The sequence below is a fragment of the Rhinolophus ferrumequinum genome, chromosome 15, assembly GCF_004115265.2.
Source record: "Rhinolophus ferrumequinum isolate MPI-CBG mRhiFer1 chromosome 15, mRhiFer1_v1.p, whole genome shotgun sequence".
In the NCBI taxonomy this organism is placed as follows: Eukaryota; Metazoa; Chordata; class Mammalia; order Chiroptera; family Rhinolophidae; genus Rhinolophus; species Rhinolophus ferrumequinum.
Window position 1 is genome coordinate 45470665 of NC_046298.1, and position 16093 is coordinate 45486757.

General features: G+C 49.4%; 2 protein-coding genes across 5 annotated transcripts; both read left to right on the forward strand.

Moving 5' to 3' along the window:
* The first annotated feature begins 428 nt into the window (after positions 1-428).
* On the forward strand, positions 429-9595 carry GPR32 (G protein-coupled receptor 32). Of its 4 annotated transcripts, none has more exons than XM_033129614.1 (4): positions 429-610; positions 2125-2173; positions 3843-4539; positions 9219-9595. In XM_033129614.1, the coding sequence occupies exons 2-4, from the start codon at positions 2154-2156 to the stop codon at positions 9273-9275; spliced, it is 774 nt and encodes a 257-aa protein (XP_032985505.1). In that variant the 5' UTR covers positions 429-610; positions 2125-2153; the 3' UTR covers positions 9276-9595. The 4 variants fall into 4 exon arrangements, with proteins under 4 accessions (XP_032985505.1, XP_032985504.1, XP_032985502.1 ...); XM_033129613.1 differs by lacking the exon at positions 9219-9595 and adding an exon at positions 4707-6301 and having other exon boundaries at positions 430-610; XM_033129611.1 differs by lacking the exon at positions 9219-9595 and having other exon boundaries at positions 437-610; positions 3843-6297.
* A 3028-nt stretch (positions 9596-12623) lies between these two features.
* LOC117035402 (formyl peptide receptor 2-like) lies at positions 12624-13601 on the forward strand. Its single transcript, XM_033129278.1, has one exon. The coding sequence runs from the start codon at positions 12624-12626 to the stop codon at positions 13599-13601; it is 978 nt and encodes a 325-aa protein (XP_032985169.1).
* Positions 13602-16093: the final 2492 nt, after the last annotated feature.

Genomic DNA, 16093 nt, shown 5'->3' on the forward strand with positions numbered 1-16093 from the left:
ACACACATCCAGATAAATCCACGCCCTGATTACACATAGCTGACATTCACCAAGCCCAGCACGTAAAGCAAGAACTATGGTTATCTGCATATTACAGGTGCAGAAACTCAGGCACAGAGTGGTTAAGTAATCCACCCAAGGTCATAGAGCTCAAAAGAGGCGGACCCAGGATTCCAACTCAGGTCGCCTGACTCTAACCCCTCCGCTGTGCAGTAACACATGGAAACACATAGCAGGTGCTTAAGGAAGCTGAGTTCCTTTCTGGGGTGGGGCCTGGGCCTGGGACATGAGAAAGGATAGACAAAGAGAATTGGAATGGCACAGAGAAACGATCTCTCTGGAGCCCCCCACCCGCCCAGCCTCCGAGGCCTATCAGGACCCACATCTAGTGACACATTACAGGTTCTGATACTGGTCTCTGGGGCCACCACGACTCTTGCTCAAGATTCTTTCCTGGACCATTATCTGCTCTGAAACTCACTGGCCAGCTTCCTGCCGTATGTCCCCAACCACAATCCATCTTCAAGGCTGGTGGCTGTCCTGGACAGACAGACAACAGAGACAGACAAAGCTCCCTTGGCCTGATCCCCGCCCTCGGACACAGGACACGGTGACATGGGATGGGAATTTGGTGGGAGGGGCTTCAGGGAGCTCAGAGGATGAGGGCTTGGGGGCAAGGACAGATGAAGCACCACCGGGGTGTACAAGAAAGAGGTGGCAACAGAGATGGGAAGTTCTGGAATACCTCCTCAGGATGAAGAACTTTCTCACGCCACTCGTCAGCTCCACCAGGGGAGAGAGTTTTTACTATTTGACTATTTTCATCACTGTTGTATCCCCAATGCTGAGGAGTGTATCGGGAAGACAGCATGGGTTCAATGCTTATTTTCAGACTACATGAATTGAATCCATCCTCCAAGTGACAAAGGGGAGACTGTCCTCTTGGACCAGTCATGTGTTAATTGTGTATTGAGTGTCTACTGTGTGCTGGGGGCTGGTGAACGAGCCACATAGTGGCCTTGCCTCTATGGAGCTCAGAGTCGAGTGGGAGAGATGGATGTGAACCAGGTCACCTAAAGAACTCAGGTCTTAACTGTTACCTGTCACAATGCTTTCATAGGTGAGAAGCGTCCACAGGAGAGTCTGTTTCAGTCAAGATTGTCAGGGAAGGCTTTTGGGGAGGAAGGGAAATTTTTAGCGAGATCTCAAGAATAAGTTGTTTTAGAAAGCAGAGGGAAAGGAAGGGTGTTCCAGACAGAGGGAGCAGCATGTGCAAAGACCCTGACGTAGCAGGGAACACCGTGAGTCTTGGCAAGGGAGACAAGAGCAGGGAAGCTGGAATGCAGTGATTGAGGGTGAGTGAGGAGCCGGAGAAGTCTAGAAGGGTTGGCAAGGGTCCCACCATGCCTGCATTGCTCCCTTGGATTATTGTGGCAGCCTCCTCATTGGCCTTCTGCTTCCATCCTAGCTCCCTTTGGTCTAGCCTCATCCCAGAAGTCACAGTGATTGTAGTTAAGTCAGAGCCTGTCCCTTCTCTTGTCAAGAGTCTCCTGTGGCATCTACTTCATTCAGAGTAAAAGCTGGGGGAGTCCTCACTGTGACCCACTGTGACTGCACAATTTGCTCCTATTCCTTCTCTTACCTCACCTCCAACCCCTTCCCCATCGTTCATTCTGCTCCAGCCACACTGGCCTCCTCATTGTCCCTTGGACACACTAAAAATGGTCCTACCTCAGGACCTCTGCACAAACTGTTTCTGCTGCCTGCAATCCTCTGCCTTCAGATATTTACATGGCTTACTTCCTCACGTCCTTCAAATCTTTGCTCAAGTGTTTTCTTGCCTTCTTCACACTATAAGCAGCCCCTTTCTGCCTCATCCCCCACAGTCCCAATCCATGTTACCTGATTTTAAAACACTTCTGATGATCTGCATTCTCTCCTGTATAGATGAGTTACTACTTAGTATCATTTCCTCAGCTTAAAGAACTTCCTTTAGCAAGTCTTGTGGTCTGCAGGCAATAAATTATCTCAGATTTGGTTTATCTGAAAATGTCCTTATTTCACCTTCTTTTTAAAGGACATTTTTACAGAATTCTGGATTGACAGATTTTTTTTCTCCTATAGGCAACTTAAAGATACCGTTCCATTGTCTTATGGCATCCCCTCCACTGCGGTGAGAAGTCAGCCAATATTAACATCATTGTTCTCTTACACACAATGTGTCATTTTTCTCTGGCTGCTTTCAAGATTGTCTCTTTATATTTTAAATTTCAGCAATTTGACTATGATGTACCTGGGTGTGATTTTCTTGTATTCATCCTGCTTGGAGTTTACTGAAATAGTTAGAACTGTAAGTTAAGGTCTTTCACCAAAATTGATAAATTTGGAACCACTATTTCTGCAAATACTTTTCTGTCCCAACGTCTTTTCCTCTCCTTCTGAAACTCCAATTACTTGTAGGGTAGACTGTCTGATATTATTCTACAGGTCTCTGAGGTTCTATTCATTTGTCTTTAATATTTTTTCCCTCTGTTCTTCAGGTTGGATGATTTCTGTTGACCTATCTCCATATTCACTAATTTTACTTCCAACCTCCTTTTAAGGCCAGCCAGTGAAATTTTTATTTCAATTGTATTTTTCAGCTCTAGAATTTCCAATTGACTTTTTTTTTTTCAGTTTCTTTTTCCTACTAGGATCCCTCGACTGTGTTTAAATTATGCATATTTTTCCCTTTAAATCTTCGAAAATATTTGTATTAGGTGCTTTAACATCTTTGCATATTGTAATATCCGTATTATCTTGGAGGTGTTATCTTTGTTTCTATTAACTGTTTCCTTTGTCGAATATGACTCATACATTCCTGTTACGTCATGTGTGTAGTGTTTTTTAACTGGATCCTGGCTATTATGCATAATACATTGTAGAGACTCTGTGTTGTGTTACATTTCTCTGAAGAGTGATTCTTGTTCTGGGCAGGCAGTTAAGTTGGCTGAACTCCAATTCCTAACTCTGTGTGTTCTCTATGGTGGGCAACAGCTGAAATCTCTGCTCAGTTCTTTCAAATTTCAGTTTTGTGGGTTTTTCTTTCTTTATTTTTTTTTTACCAGGCATCCTGGGGCCGACAGTGAACATGAAAAATTTAGTCAGCAAAGGTTTCGGATAGATTTTTTTTATATGCAGATTCTAGAGTTTACCTTCTCTGGTATTCCCTTCCTTCCACAATTCCTTCCCTCCTCACTATCTTTCTGGCTGCTCTGCCAGCTCCTAACTCTGTCATCTCACATCTTAGGCCAGTGAGGGTGCAGCCATCACGTAGCACCCACACTGAAAGTACGCCAACTCATAACTCTGACCCCCGTCAACAGTAGACTCTCCCCTAGTTTATGTTCGAGTTTGATCAGCCTCCAATATCTTTGCAAAGTAGAGAGATTTTTACTATTTTGTCCAGATTTTATGCTTTTTTATCTGCAAAACTATTTGTCTGACAAAATTACTCTGACATTACCAAAAATCAGAAACCCCTCTTTTTAATTTTTTAATATTTTTATTTTTTCCCCATGGCACTTGTAATCTCGTAAAGTAGTATATCATGGACGTATTTGTTACATGTATTATATTTCCCATCTGACATAGCCCACTAGGATGTAAGTTCCATGAGGGCTTGTTTTGTTAAATGACTTATTTGCAGTACCTAGAGCAGTATCCTAATGACGTAATAAGTGCTCCATAAAAATGTATTGAATGGAGAAATAAATAAAGGGGTCTTAGAAGGGACCATGGGTTCTGAAAGGCAGTGAAAGGTAATAACCTGTGGCTCTGACATGTGGTCTTTCCTGTTCTAGAAAGATGAACCCTACCTCTGCTCCCAAATGCCTACCTGAGGAGCTGGGGTGCCTCCGCTGGCTGACCATAGCCATCTTGTCTGTGTCCTCTGTGGCTGGTATAGTGGTCAATGGGCTGGTGCTCTGGATGACCCTTTTCCGCATGACCCGCACTGTCACTACTATCTGGTTCTTCAACCTGGCCCTTGCCGACTTCACTGTCCTATTGTCTGTGCCCATCGCAATATACAACCTGGCCAGTGGTGAGTGGTTGCTCAAAGAGTTGGCCTGCAAGCTCTACCTAGCCTTAGTGGTCCTCACCTTCTTTACCAGCATCTGCCTCCTGGTGCTCATCTCTGTGGACCGTTGCATCATTGTCCTCTACCCTGTCTGGGCCCGAAACCACCGCACCGTGCAGCGAGCAAGGTGGCTGGCTGTTGGTGTATGGCTCCTGGCTGCCGTCACCTGCTATCCATACCTGAAATTTCGGACTACTGGAAAATTGAAAGGATGTACGTACTGCTCCTTCAAGTTCAACAGAGAGAATGAGGATTGGAGTGGAATGGAGAAGCGAATGGCAGTGACCATCATTCACTTCCTGGTGGGCTTCCTGGTGCCCCTGGCGATCATCGGCACCTGTGCCTATCTCATCCGTGCCAAGCTCCAGCGGGAGGGCTGGGTCCATGCCAGCCGGCCAAAGAGGTTGCTGCTGTTGTTGGTAAGCGCCTTCTTTATCTTCTGGTTCCCGTTTAACATGGCGCTCTTGGTCCACCTGGGGCTAGAGAAATCTCATGACCTTAAGATGCTCCTCATCCTCTGGGCTACATTCTCCTTAGGCTGTCTCAACAGCTGTCTCAACCCTTTCCTCTATGTCTTTATTGGCAGAGACTTCAAAGAAAAGTTTTTCCAGTCTCTGCCTTCTGCCCTGGCCAGGGCGTTTGGTGAGGAGGGGTTTCACAATCACCCTGTCCCTGAGATGAAGCCCCCAGGGGATGATGGAAACCTTGAAGTGGAAGCTGGAAATCCTCATGCTTAGTTTGCAGCCTTTCCCTAGTCTGACTTCCAAGACCCTTCCAAATTCTGACTCTTCTTTCAAGAAGTCTTCCCAGCAACTCTTTATTTCCTGGTATCCATTCTACTCTTCCTTTATAGGAAGACTTCTATTTGTTTTAAAGTACCCACAGTTAGCCAGAAAAAAAGGACTACATTTCCCAGAGTCCTTTGCAACCAGTTATGGCCATGTGACTGCTTTCCCCGCCAATAGTATGTGAGTGGAAGTAATCAATGTAACTTCCTTGAAGTGCCCTTGAATGGCAGGGGCCTGCCTTATAGTCCTCCCCTTACTATGGTCTAGAACATAAATGTATCAGTTAGTTTTTGCTGCATAACAAACCTCCCAAAACTTAGAGGCTTAAAACCATAACCTTTTATGATTTCTGCGGGTCAGCAATCTGGGCTGGGCTCAGCTGAATAGTTTCTGGTTTTGGCTGCACTTCCTCATGCAGTCAGCTTAGTTACTGCTTCTGGGCAGGGTGGCTGGCTTTCAGCTGGGATGATAGGATTGACTGAGCCATGTAGTTCTCATAGTCCTGCAAGCTGACTGGGAAAGTTTCCAAGAGCAAGAGGGAAACGTGAGATGCAGACTCTGACACTTTGCACAATGTGACTAGGTTCAGTGGGTAGGGGAATAGATTCCACCTCTCAGTGGGGAAATCTGAAAAGAGACATTGAAAAAGAACATCGACACAGAAAAACTCGTGAAACTGGGGCCATTTTTCCACTTCGCCATAGCATTTGTGGTGGGGAGTCATGTGGACAGCAACTATGTCCCCAGCCTCACCCTGGAATGCACACACCTACGCTGTGAAAAGACAGTTTTCAATTTCTAGCTCATTGAAGCCACTGCATTTTGTGTCTCTGTTATAGCAGCTGAATCTATACCTTACCTATCATGCTGCCAACCTCTGGAACGTCAGTGAAGCAACATAATAAACTTCCTTATTGTCAAAGCCATTTGGTGTTGGGTTTTCTGCTACTTGAAACCCATAGTAGCCCTGCTACCGCGTTCAATAACCACTCCTTTCCAGACACAGAAATCCTAGTGGTCCTTGGACACAGTGGACCATTCCCTTGGTTCTAGGTAGAGGCAAATTTTTTTTTTTTTAATCCAAACCAAAAGCTATCCTGTTACTTGTTCACGATTGGAAGAGGCAACTCTGTTCCTGCTCTGATTAGCTGTGAGACCTCCCCTCTCAGAACCTCCGTTCTCTCAACTCTGTACAACAGCACCAAATGCTTTTATATTTCATGGATGAGAGGTATTAGGAAGCTTATTTTTAAGGTGCCTTAAAAATAAGCTGGGAAAAGTGGTTTATTAAAAAACAGAACTTAAAAATAACGTAGGCACGTGGTAAAAAGAAAATGATTCTTCCTGTACTTCTAAATCTTCCATTCCAACTTGTTCTCACTAGAGACTGTTTCTTGTGTATCCTTCCATTATCCTACATTGAGACACACACACAGAGAGAGAGAGAGAGAGAGAGAGAGAGAGAGAGAGAGAGAGAGAGAGAGAGAGAGAGAGAGAGAGAGAATTTCACCAATCCCTTATTGATGAGCATTTAGGTTGCTTTTGAATCAGCTACACTGATATTTTTGAAACTTAAAAATCATTCAATACAACCCACATCCCAAACAACACAAACACAGCAGTGGAGGAATTCATTGATTTATCACAGAGTGAACACCCATGCAACTTAGCCAGGTCATGGACTAGAACAGTGCCAGCCACCCCGACATTTCCTTTTCTCCCCCTCCAAAGATAACCTCTACCCTAAATTTTACTGTGAGCCTATTTTGCCTGCCTTTCTTCCCTCTGAAAAATTTCATTTGAAACATTTCAAAGTTACAGTTACAAGAATAATACAATATGCCTTTCAATTAAATTTACTAAATGTTGGTATTTGCCCATCCTCATATCCCATATTTTTAGCCTCTTCTCTCTCTCTCTCTCTCTCTCACCTGTGTCTCTCTCTCTCTTCTTCCTTTTATCTACCTACCTACTTATCTCTCTCTCTACACCTGTCATGATGAACAGACCTATAGAGAGAGTCAAGGTCTGTGAGGCCCACGGAGGGAGCCCCACAGCCGCTGTCTTTTAATGAGTCAGTGGTCAGGGCACCTCTAGAAAATTTTGAACGTTTTGTAAGTAGGTACAAACATCATATTCAACATGATTAAATTCTTTAATCTGTATTTCTTAAGAACTAGACCATTTCCCCTGCACAGCCATAATATTACCACCCGCAAGAATTTTAACATTGCTATTATCTAATAAACAGTCTATATTCAAATTTCCTAGTTGTCCCAATAATGAACTCTATAGCACTTTTTAAAAATCAGGAGACTCCATGCCCTCCTCCCCAAAATGGGCTGTGGTATTAGGTCAAACATCGTACAGGTTGATTCCCTAACACAGGCCACATTCAAAATGAGAACTTAATAACAAAGGATAACCGAAAACATTCAGATTGCCTTGAACGTTTCAAAACACCCTTCTAAGTAACTCCTGGGTTATACAATAGAATGAAACTGAAGTGCCATTTATTTAGAAATAAGCACACTGCACATCAAAACTTGTGAGGTGGGGCCAAAGCTGCGGAAACTCTAAAGCTTTAAATGCTAATGAGGGCCGGGGAGCTCAAAAGGGGATGAGCAAAGCAAACAATTCAAGAGGCTATAAAGAGAACAATAAAATAAATGAACTAAAAGTTGAAAGAAAGCATTGACAGGTATACTAATGAGGCAACTGATGAAAAAGAAACAGTGGGTAATGACAAGAAGCTGGTTCTGTCTCTGCTTCTCCAACAATAATATCCTTTTATATTTGTACGTACTGATGTCTTTTGGTGAACACTCCAAGGCAAAATGGCATGACAATCGCTTATGGCTGGGTGACACCAGTCAAATTTCTTCCACTCTTCATGCCTCAGTTTCCACCTATGTGAAATAGGATAATAATTGTACCTCTCTCAAAGAGTGGCTGTGCCGATTTCGTGCGTTATTGCTGGCAGCGCGGAAGTTTGATGTAACTGTTTGCTATTATTGATGTCTCATCTGCTAGATTCCTCCTCGGGGACTGGCAGAGTCAGAGGGCGTATTCCACATTGCCAGACTCCGCCACAGGTGGGCTCCGCAAGGCTGTTTCCCACGCTTCGCCATGGCAACCGCGCTGTCAGTCTCTTTGATCTTCTCCTCCGAGGAGAATAGTGGGATCCCGGTGAGGTTTTAAATTTTCATTGATTTTTTAATGAATGCGGTTAAGTAGTCTTTCAAGGAGACGCTGCGGTTTTTTGAGCGGGCTGCAGGATTCTGCTGGAGATCGCCCTGGGAGCCGGCATGGTTGATAAGCGGGTTTTGATTCCCGCCCAGACAGGGCGCAGCACCTCGGCGTGGCCCAGCGAGGGAATCAGCATTTCCTTGGACAGCCTCAGAGAGACAGGGTTGTGGAAGATGCCCTAAGCCTCAGATTCTTACTGTGCCAAATAGGGACTTAAAATCCTTCTCTAATAAGATTTCCATGAGAACTCAAGAAGGCGATTCAGTCCTCCAGGCATCCTACAAGAACCGCTGGCAGGTATGGATTACCTCCTGTGCACCAGGTCCCGTGGACTCCCAAAAGCGGCATCTCATGATTATGTCCATTGTACAGATGAGAAAATCGAAGCTCAGAGAAGTTCTTACCAAAGGTCACACAGCGCGTGAGTGGTGGTCATGACTTGAAGGGTCTGACTTCACTAATCCATTCAGTCAGGGTTATTGAGCGCTCATCAGGTGACCGGGCTGGGTTCCAGGCACTAAGAGACAGAAAGATGGAGACAGGCAGCCGGCTGACTCCGTTAGAGCTCAGTGCTCATAACACCAATGTTGCCGGTTCGATTCCCACATGGGCCAGTGAGCTGCGCCCTCCACAACCAGAGTGAAAGCAAGGACTTGATTTGGAGCTGATGAGTCCTGGAAAAACACACTGCTCCCCAATATTCCCCAATAAATAAAAAAAATTAAAAAAAAAAAGGTGGAGACAGAGGTCGCTACCGTGGAGAAACTGGCATTCAAGAGGGAAGGGCTAAAAAAAAAAAAAAAAAAAGAGGGAAGGGCTGACATTCCAGGGGGAGGGGCTGACATCCCAGGGGGCGGGGCTGACATTCCAGGGGGCGGGGCTGACATTCCAGGGGGCGGGACTGACATTCCAGGGGGCGGGGCTGACATTCCAGGGGGCGGGACTGACATTCCAGGGGGAGGGCTTCTTTCAGAGCCTACAGCCTCCACCGCCACGCCGTACTCTGTCCCTACAAGTCTTGACCGAGTACTTAGTACGTACAAACCTCTGCCATCCCTTAGGAGTCAAGCGTTCCCGACAAGAACTCAGCCTCTGCCCTCACGGAATTCGCAGCCTGAGGGAGGAGAGAGCTCTGAAGTAATGATCCCACAGGAAGATATTTACCTCCCAGGCAGAAGGGAGGAAGTTACACTTTTAATCACTACCTCTGTTTCTCTCAGCTACGAGAGAGGGGAGGCGGAGCCCCAACCTGGCCGAGTTTGAGATGCTCCCAGCCGTGGGGGACAGGCTGTCATCAAAGTCGGAAAATAGCTGTCATGAGACTCCTCGCCCCACGACATCTGACACCTTTCCTTGTAACCTGAAACCCCGCACTCCGCTGCAAACTCGGAGGTTCTATTCCGGTAGACTGAGCACGCACTGCTTTCTGATCCTAGGCAGCCCTACTTGGGTAGAGGTCCAGGTTCTAGCCAGGATCGTGATGTCAGGGACAGATTCTATCTCAGGACCATGACTTACTTGTGTGCCGTGGGTCTCCTCGTGCTCATTCTTGTTCATGTGAAATAAAATGAGGACTGGGCAATGCAACAACCTTACGCCCTTGTCTATTTCATTTGCTTCTGTGTCCCCCACTCCTGGGACATGGCCTGTGGGGCATGATGTGCTGTCTCACCCCACTGGTCTCCTGCTGACCGAGATCTGGGAATACAGAGTGCTAATGATTCACTCATTTGAAACAGAGGGCCTTCCATGTGCCTCCTCCTGTGGTGGGTGATGCTGGGGACCCCAAAGGAATCAGACCAGGACCCTGATTTCAAAGAGTCCACAGAGATGGACACAGACAATGAGCAACCAAGGTGGTCATGGCTGTCACAGAGCAGGTACCAGGGATGTGGGAACCAACGGGGAAGTGGTGGGAGGTGCACGTGGGGGCTTTGATGGGCCATAGTGCGAGGCCAGGCTGAGGAGCTGGGACTTTGTTCAGGGGCCCTGGGGAGCCATGGGAGGTGTGTGAGGGGAGGAGGCAAGCTCAATACTGGGTGTAGAAAGATCCCTCGGGGACCCCGTGGAGGAGCGTTGTGGACAGGAGAAGGCTAAGGTGGGAGTCCAGGGGAAAAGGAGGAAGCCTGACCAGGAACCAGGCTGTGAAGATGGAGAAGAGAGAGTGGGCACAGGGCTGGAGGGAGTGAAGGGAGGGAGAGGCCGGTACTGAGTGGCCTTTAATCCAGGATCCCTCTCCTCCTCCCTCCCCACCTTGCCCCTCCCCCAGTCTTGGGCACTCCGAGGCCCACAGGAGCCACAAGTTGAGGCCTGGCAAAGCATGGTACCCACTTCCCCTCGTGACTCCCCTTCCTTCCTCTTTCCTGGATACCAGCCCCACCCCTCCCACTGCAGGCCTCTCCTTTGGCCATCTGGATCCAGACCCTCTTCTCTCTGTGGCCTATCCCCAACTTCCTAACACCTTCTCATTCCAGAAACAAACTCAGCAACTGAGTGACTATGTGACTATGTGACCTTCAGAGAGCCTCTATTTGCTGGTCTATAAAATGGGTGTACTAGTTTCTGATGGCTGCTGTAACAAATTCCCACAAATTTGGTGGCTTAAAACAACACAAATTTATCTCATGATTCTGGGAGTCAGCGGTCCTAAATGAGTCATGAGCTCTAGAAAATCCATTTCCTTTCCTTTTTCCCCCCACTTCATGGTTTACAGCCCCTTCCTCCACCTTCAAAGCCAGCAGGGTACTGTCGTCAAGTCTCTCTCTGTCTCCCTCTTCTACTTAGAAGGACACTGGTGACTACCTTGGGCTCACCTGGATAATCCAGGGTCCTCTCCCTATTTCAGGGCCATCTGCTTAGCATCCTTAGCTTCCATCTGCACCCTTAACCCTCCTTTGCCATGAAATGTAACATACTCACAGATTCCAGGGATTAAGACGTAGCCGTCTTTGGGGCCATTACTCTGCCTGCCACAATGGGCAGGGGGATCCTTACTCACATCCGTGTATCCATTTATTCAACAGTGTTTACTGAGCACCTGCTATGTGCCAGGGACTGCTTTAGGATGAAAATTTCTACTCTTATGGAATTTCTGTGTTAGAGCATTGGAGGGAGGGGTGCAGACAGACAATTAAACAATACAAAAAGTAAAAATAATACACGATCGTCCGTGCTGTAGAGAGGAAAACAGGAAGGTTAAGGGGAATGCGAGTGATGAGGGGGCTGGCGAAAGCGGTGGGGTAAAGCAAAGCAAGGACAAATGGGTGTGTGTATGTGTGCCTATTCAAGGAACTCCAGAGCAGAGGGAAGGGAAGTGGTAAGCTGTGAGGATGGTGCTGTGGGTGGGGCCACGACAGACAGGGCTGCAAATGCCAGGCTGAGGGGCTCACACCTTATCCTGGGGAGATGGGAAGACAGTGCCCAGGTGAATGAGCAAATCCATCAGTTCACAAGTGGGGAAACTGAGGCCCATGCTCAGACCCTGCATGGCGACCCCTCTGATTTCCAGCCAGGCCCTGGCTCCCACTTCTTCTTCTGTCTGCTTGTGAGCTGCCCTGCTCCTCCCCATCCTGAGTCCTCACAGGGAGACCCAGCCACCAGCTCCTGCTCAAACGTCCTGGAAGACACTTCTCCGCACCTGCTGGAGAGTTCAGGACGAGGGAACAGAGTGGGTAAACTGAGGCCCACGAACAGAGCAGGACCTGCCGATCTCCCGACTTAACATCCAGGCTTCTGAGGTCGCACAGACGTGAGTTCAAATCTGAAATCGGTCTTTGCTTTGTCTGCTTTCATTTTGAGCAAGTGAGTCTGCTCCTGGCCTGTTTCCCCACCTGGAAGGCGGTGCTGTTAAGAGCAGCCACCTTGTAGGGCTGGGCACAGCAAGGGTCCTGAATCTTGAAGGATTCAGGTTTCCTGAGGGGATGGAGAAGGACAGCAGGAGCGAAGGGCATGAGATTGGAGGAGCACTGGTTCCGTGCAGTGGGCAGATTTGATGCAATGAGGACAGGAGAAGGGCTGCAGGGGATGATGGGGTCGGAGCCAGACCACCCAGGGTTTCACCCCGGACTGAATTGAAGGGCTAGGACTTTCTGCAGAGGCACTGGGGAGCCATGGGAGGCCTGTGAGCAGGGGAGGGGCAGGGAAGCTCTGGATCCACGTGGCGGCTGGACTGGAGGGGGAGACTGGAGGCTGGGAGGTCAGGGAGGAGGCTGGGGTGAGTCCACAGGTGAGATGGAGGCCTGAGCTGGGCCAGCGCACTGGTGACAGAGCAGAGGGGACAGTGTGGAGAGAATCAGAGTGAGATTGGCTGTGAGTGTTTAGGGGAGGAAAGGGGGAGAGGACAGCGTCCCAGGTCTGGGTGGACGGTAAGGCCGTCCTTGAGATGGGGGACGTGGGGAACTTTGGGGAGACGGGTGTGGAACGTGCTAACATGGACACCTGTGGGTCCTGACAGCACCGTGCAGCCCATGGAGGACCCTTCAGAGACTCAGCGGCCAGCAGCCCCCGGAGCCCCGTGCCCACCGGAGGCTGTCCTCTTTTTCTTCTACTCTCTGGCTACCCTTGCCTCCTACCTGCTGGACGTGGTCAGCCACAGCCTGGTGATCCGAGCAGCAGGGCCCCTCGTGCCTTCCCCACTGTCAGCCGCCTGGTTCGGCTACCAGGCTGCAACCGATGTCGCCTTCACTGTCCTCCTGCCATTGACCCTCATCTGGACACGCTCCAGCTGGCCGCTGGGTGGCACCTCCTGTCCCCTGGACCCTGGCCTGGCTTTCCTGACCTTCTACGCCAGTGGCCGCCTGCTGACCCGCACAGCCGCTGACCACTGCGCCTCCGTGCTCTGGCCAGCCTGGGCGCTGAACCACCGCGCAGCCAGAAGGGTGGTTTTCTGGGCCGGCGGGTTCTGGCTCCTGGTGCTGGTCCTGGGCACGCCAACACTGCGAGCCCTGGTGAACCAAGCCCAGCCTTATAATAGGACGCCCGCTGGGGAACAACACCACTGCTCCTCCAATCCCACGCTGAATCAGCTGGTGTTTGGCTTTGGGGTGCCTTTGGGGGTGCTGAGTGCCTTTCACAGCCTCCTGAAGGCCAAGCTGCATCTGGCAAGGCTCACGGGGAGGCCCCCGCTGCTGGGGATGCCCTGGGCTTCGGGGACCATGTTGTTTCTCTGCTGGTTCCCCTTCCACCTGCTACTTCTGCTGAGGCTGGTGGAAATGTGGGAGGCCAGGCTGGACATGGAGGAGGTTTGGGTGCTGCTCAGACCCCTGGGGCTCACCCTGGTGGGGGCCAGTGGCTGCCTCAACCCTCTGCTCTACGCATGCGGGGACCAGGCCTTCAGGAGGCAGTTATGCCAGGCCCTCTGGCCCTGCCCAGGGGGAGGGTGTGAGGAGGACACAGGTGGGGTTGGGCACTGGGGATGGAGGCCCAGCCTTCCTTCAAGGACCTGAAGGGAAATTCTTAGGGACTTGGGGACAGTGTGGGGCAGCGGAAAGGGAGGGGGTGGGGCTTGCGATCTCCTCAACCTCCAGAATGTGATACACTGAGATGCAGTGAGAGACGGTGAGCAGAATGGGGGTCACAGAGAGAGATGTAGAGGGGGCCAGAGACCCAGAAAGAAAGAAAGAAAGACAGAGACCCAGAGAGAGGGGGACAGGGACCCACAGAGAAAGCAGGCCAGTGCAAGAAGAGATGCTCAGAGGGAGAAACGGGAGCAATCCTGACACGATGGGACGGCATAGACACAGCGGCAGACGGGGGCCCAAGGCAGGGACAGGAGGAGAGAGACAGGTCAGGCTGCTGGAAGGGCCCAAGTGGGAGACGAAACAGAAACAGATATGGAGACGAAGACCCAGTGAGAGACAGGAACACGGAGAGCTCTAGGGAGAGATGGAAATAGAACTGGCGTCAGACTGAAGGAGAAGGGAATGAGTGGGGAGAGAGACGGTCGGACGGGGACAGACAGGCGGAGACCGACAGGGAGACGTGGGCCTGGATCTAAAGACAGGACTAAGACACAGGATAGGGACTTGGAACTAGGATGACTTACCAGCTCGGTATTCCTGTGACTGAGCAATTCCCGGGACATGGGGCTTTCAGGGCTAAAACCGGGAATGTGTCATACACACAGCGGGCACCTTGGTCCCCCAGGTGGAACGGGCAACGCAGGACAGCACTGCGTTACCAGATTTCCTGGGTCCTTAGGGCCTTAGCTATCATTCTTCACTTGCTGCATTTGAAATACCCATGGTGGTGGCGGTGATGGTGGTGGGGAGACTCACGATGGAGGGGGTTGCTAACCGTCCCTCCAGTGTCTCTGCCCTGGGGACCACGTTGCTTGCCAGTCTTCCGAGTTCAAACTCCCAACGGTTTCCAAACTAAAGTTTAATTTTTGCTCCACGTGGAGTCTTACGGTTGTGCCCACAAGGCTACCTCAGAAATGCACTGAGTTCCAGGGGGAAAATCTATCTCTTTCCGTCTTTGGAAAACTAATTAGTGATGCCTCTTGACCCCGTCTGTACATTCTAATAGCCGGGGGAGCTTTTAAAATCCAATCAGTGCCCAGGCCCTATCCCCAAGCGTTGTGGTTTAAGTGGGCCATGGTGGAGTTGGGCTTGGGAGTTTCAAAAGCTCCCCAGGGAAACCCACGTGCGGTGCCACTGGGCTGAGTCCCATCCATCTCCAATTGCCTGTGGTTGTGAAAATGCAACCCTGATTGCTCCCAGAGGACTGAAAAACCCGGCACTAAGTGGTTGAAAACCCTGCGAGATACAAAGACCAACCTCTTTGTCAATAAATTGCTTGTTTTACAAGCATCGACAGCCAAGACCCACGCTGGGGGTCTAGCAGTAGTCAGATCCTACCCTGGATGCACCCCCCCACCTTCAAGATCCCAGTTACAGCTGCCAAGAATGGAAGGGGAGAGTAGTGGGGGGTGGGAGGGGAGGGCAGAAGGCAGGTCAACTCCCTCTGATAGGGAGGGATTTCCAGGAAGCCTTCCAGAAGGGCTGACACAAAACAGAGATGGGGAAGGGCACTCCAGGCAGAGGGCACAGCATGTGAAAAGGTACTGGGGCATGGCTGCTGCTTCTCCTTCTTCTTCTTTTTTTTTTTTTTTTTTTTTACCATCTCTGAGTCATATTGGTTAAGAATATTCTGGGGTGGGGGCGCATAGGAGGTGGAGGAAATTTTTTTAAAAAAAGAAAGACTGGAGGGAGCCAGGCCACACAGCCTCTAATGCCAGGCTGAGGGGCTGGGACACTTATCAAAGGCGGCTGGAGAGCAACGGGAGGTCTGCGAGTAGGGAGGGAGAGGGTCAATTTTGGATTTAGAAAGACCCTTGTACGAGCTGGAGGAGAGAGATAGGGGGTGAGGCGAGGGTCCAAAGAGACAGGAAGCCCAGGCAGGGAGGCAGGAAAAAGCAGCGAAGACTCCTTCCTTCGCCTGGTCTCAAAAAAAATTATGGTTTTTCGGAAATCCACTTCCCTCCTTGAGCTGGTTATCTTCTGGCTGGGAAAATAGTCCAACACCGTCCCGGTGTGGTTTTTTTGGAGTATTGCAACCAAGGACTCTTAAAAGTAAGACTATCCTTCAAATCAGAACGCTTGAGAATTAAAGAGGGCGCGATTACCAATTATGCCACAACTGGCCCAAAGTTTTTATAATCCCTGAGCCAAAATGATAGTGAGATTATGATTCCGTTCCTGATTAGAATTTTCTAGGCCTTTCCCGGGAAACCCAAGATGTTTAGTCACCCTATTCAGAAACTGCCTTCTCAGATCTTGGGCTGAAATGAAATTATTTCTCATCAGATGAGAAAGTGGCTGAAGCTCAGCCAAAGGCTAGGGTGTCACCCATGACATTCCACCTGTGGGGGATGGAGTCAGGGAGTGGGGAGGAGGTTAGCGAGGAGCTGGTAACAGATTCTCTGTCTAGGGCTGTG

Bases quoted from the DNA above. Each gene is read 5' to 3' on its own strand.
- LOC117035402 (XM_033129278.1), top strand. From the start codon at position 12,624: ATGGAGGACCCTTCAGAGACTCAGCGGCCAGCAGCCCCCGGAGCCCCG.
- GPR32 (XM_033129611.1), top strand. From the start codon at position 2,154: ATGGCATCCCCTCCACTGCG. The intron at 2,174-3,842 runs GTGAGAAGTCAG...TTCCTGTTCTAG, and splicing joins ATGGCATCCCCTCCACTGCG to AAAGATGAACCCTACCTCTG.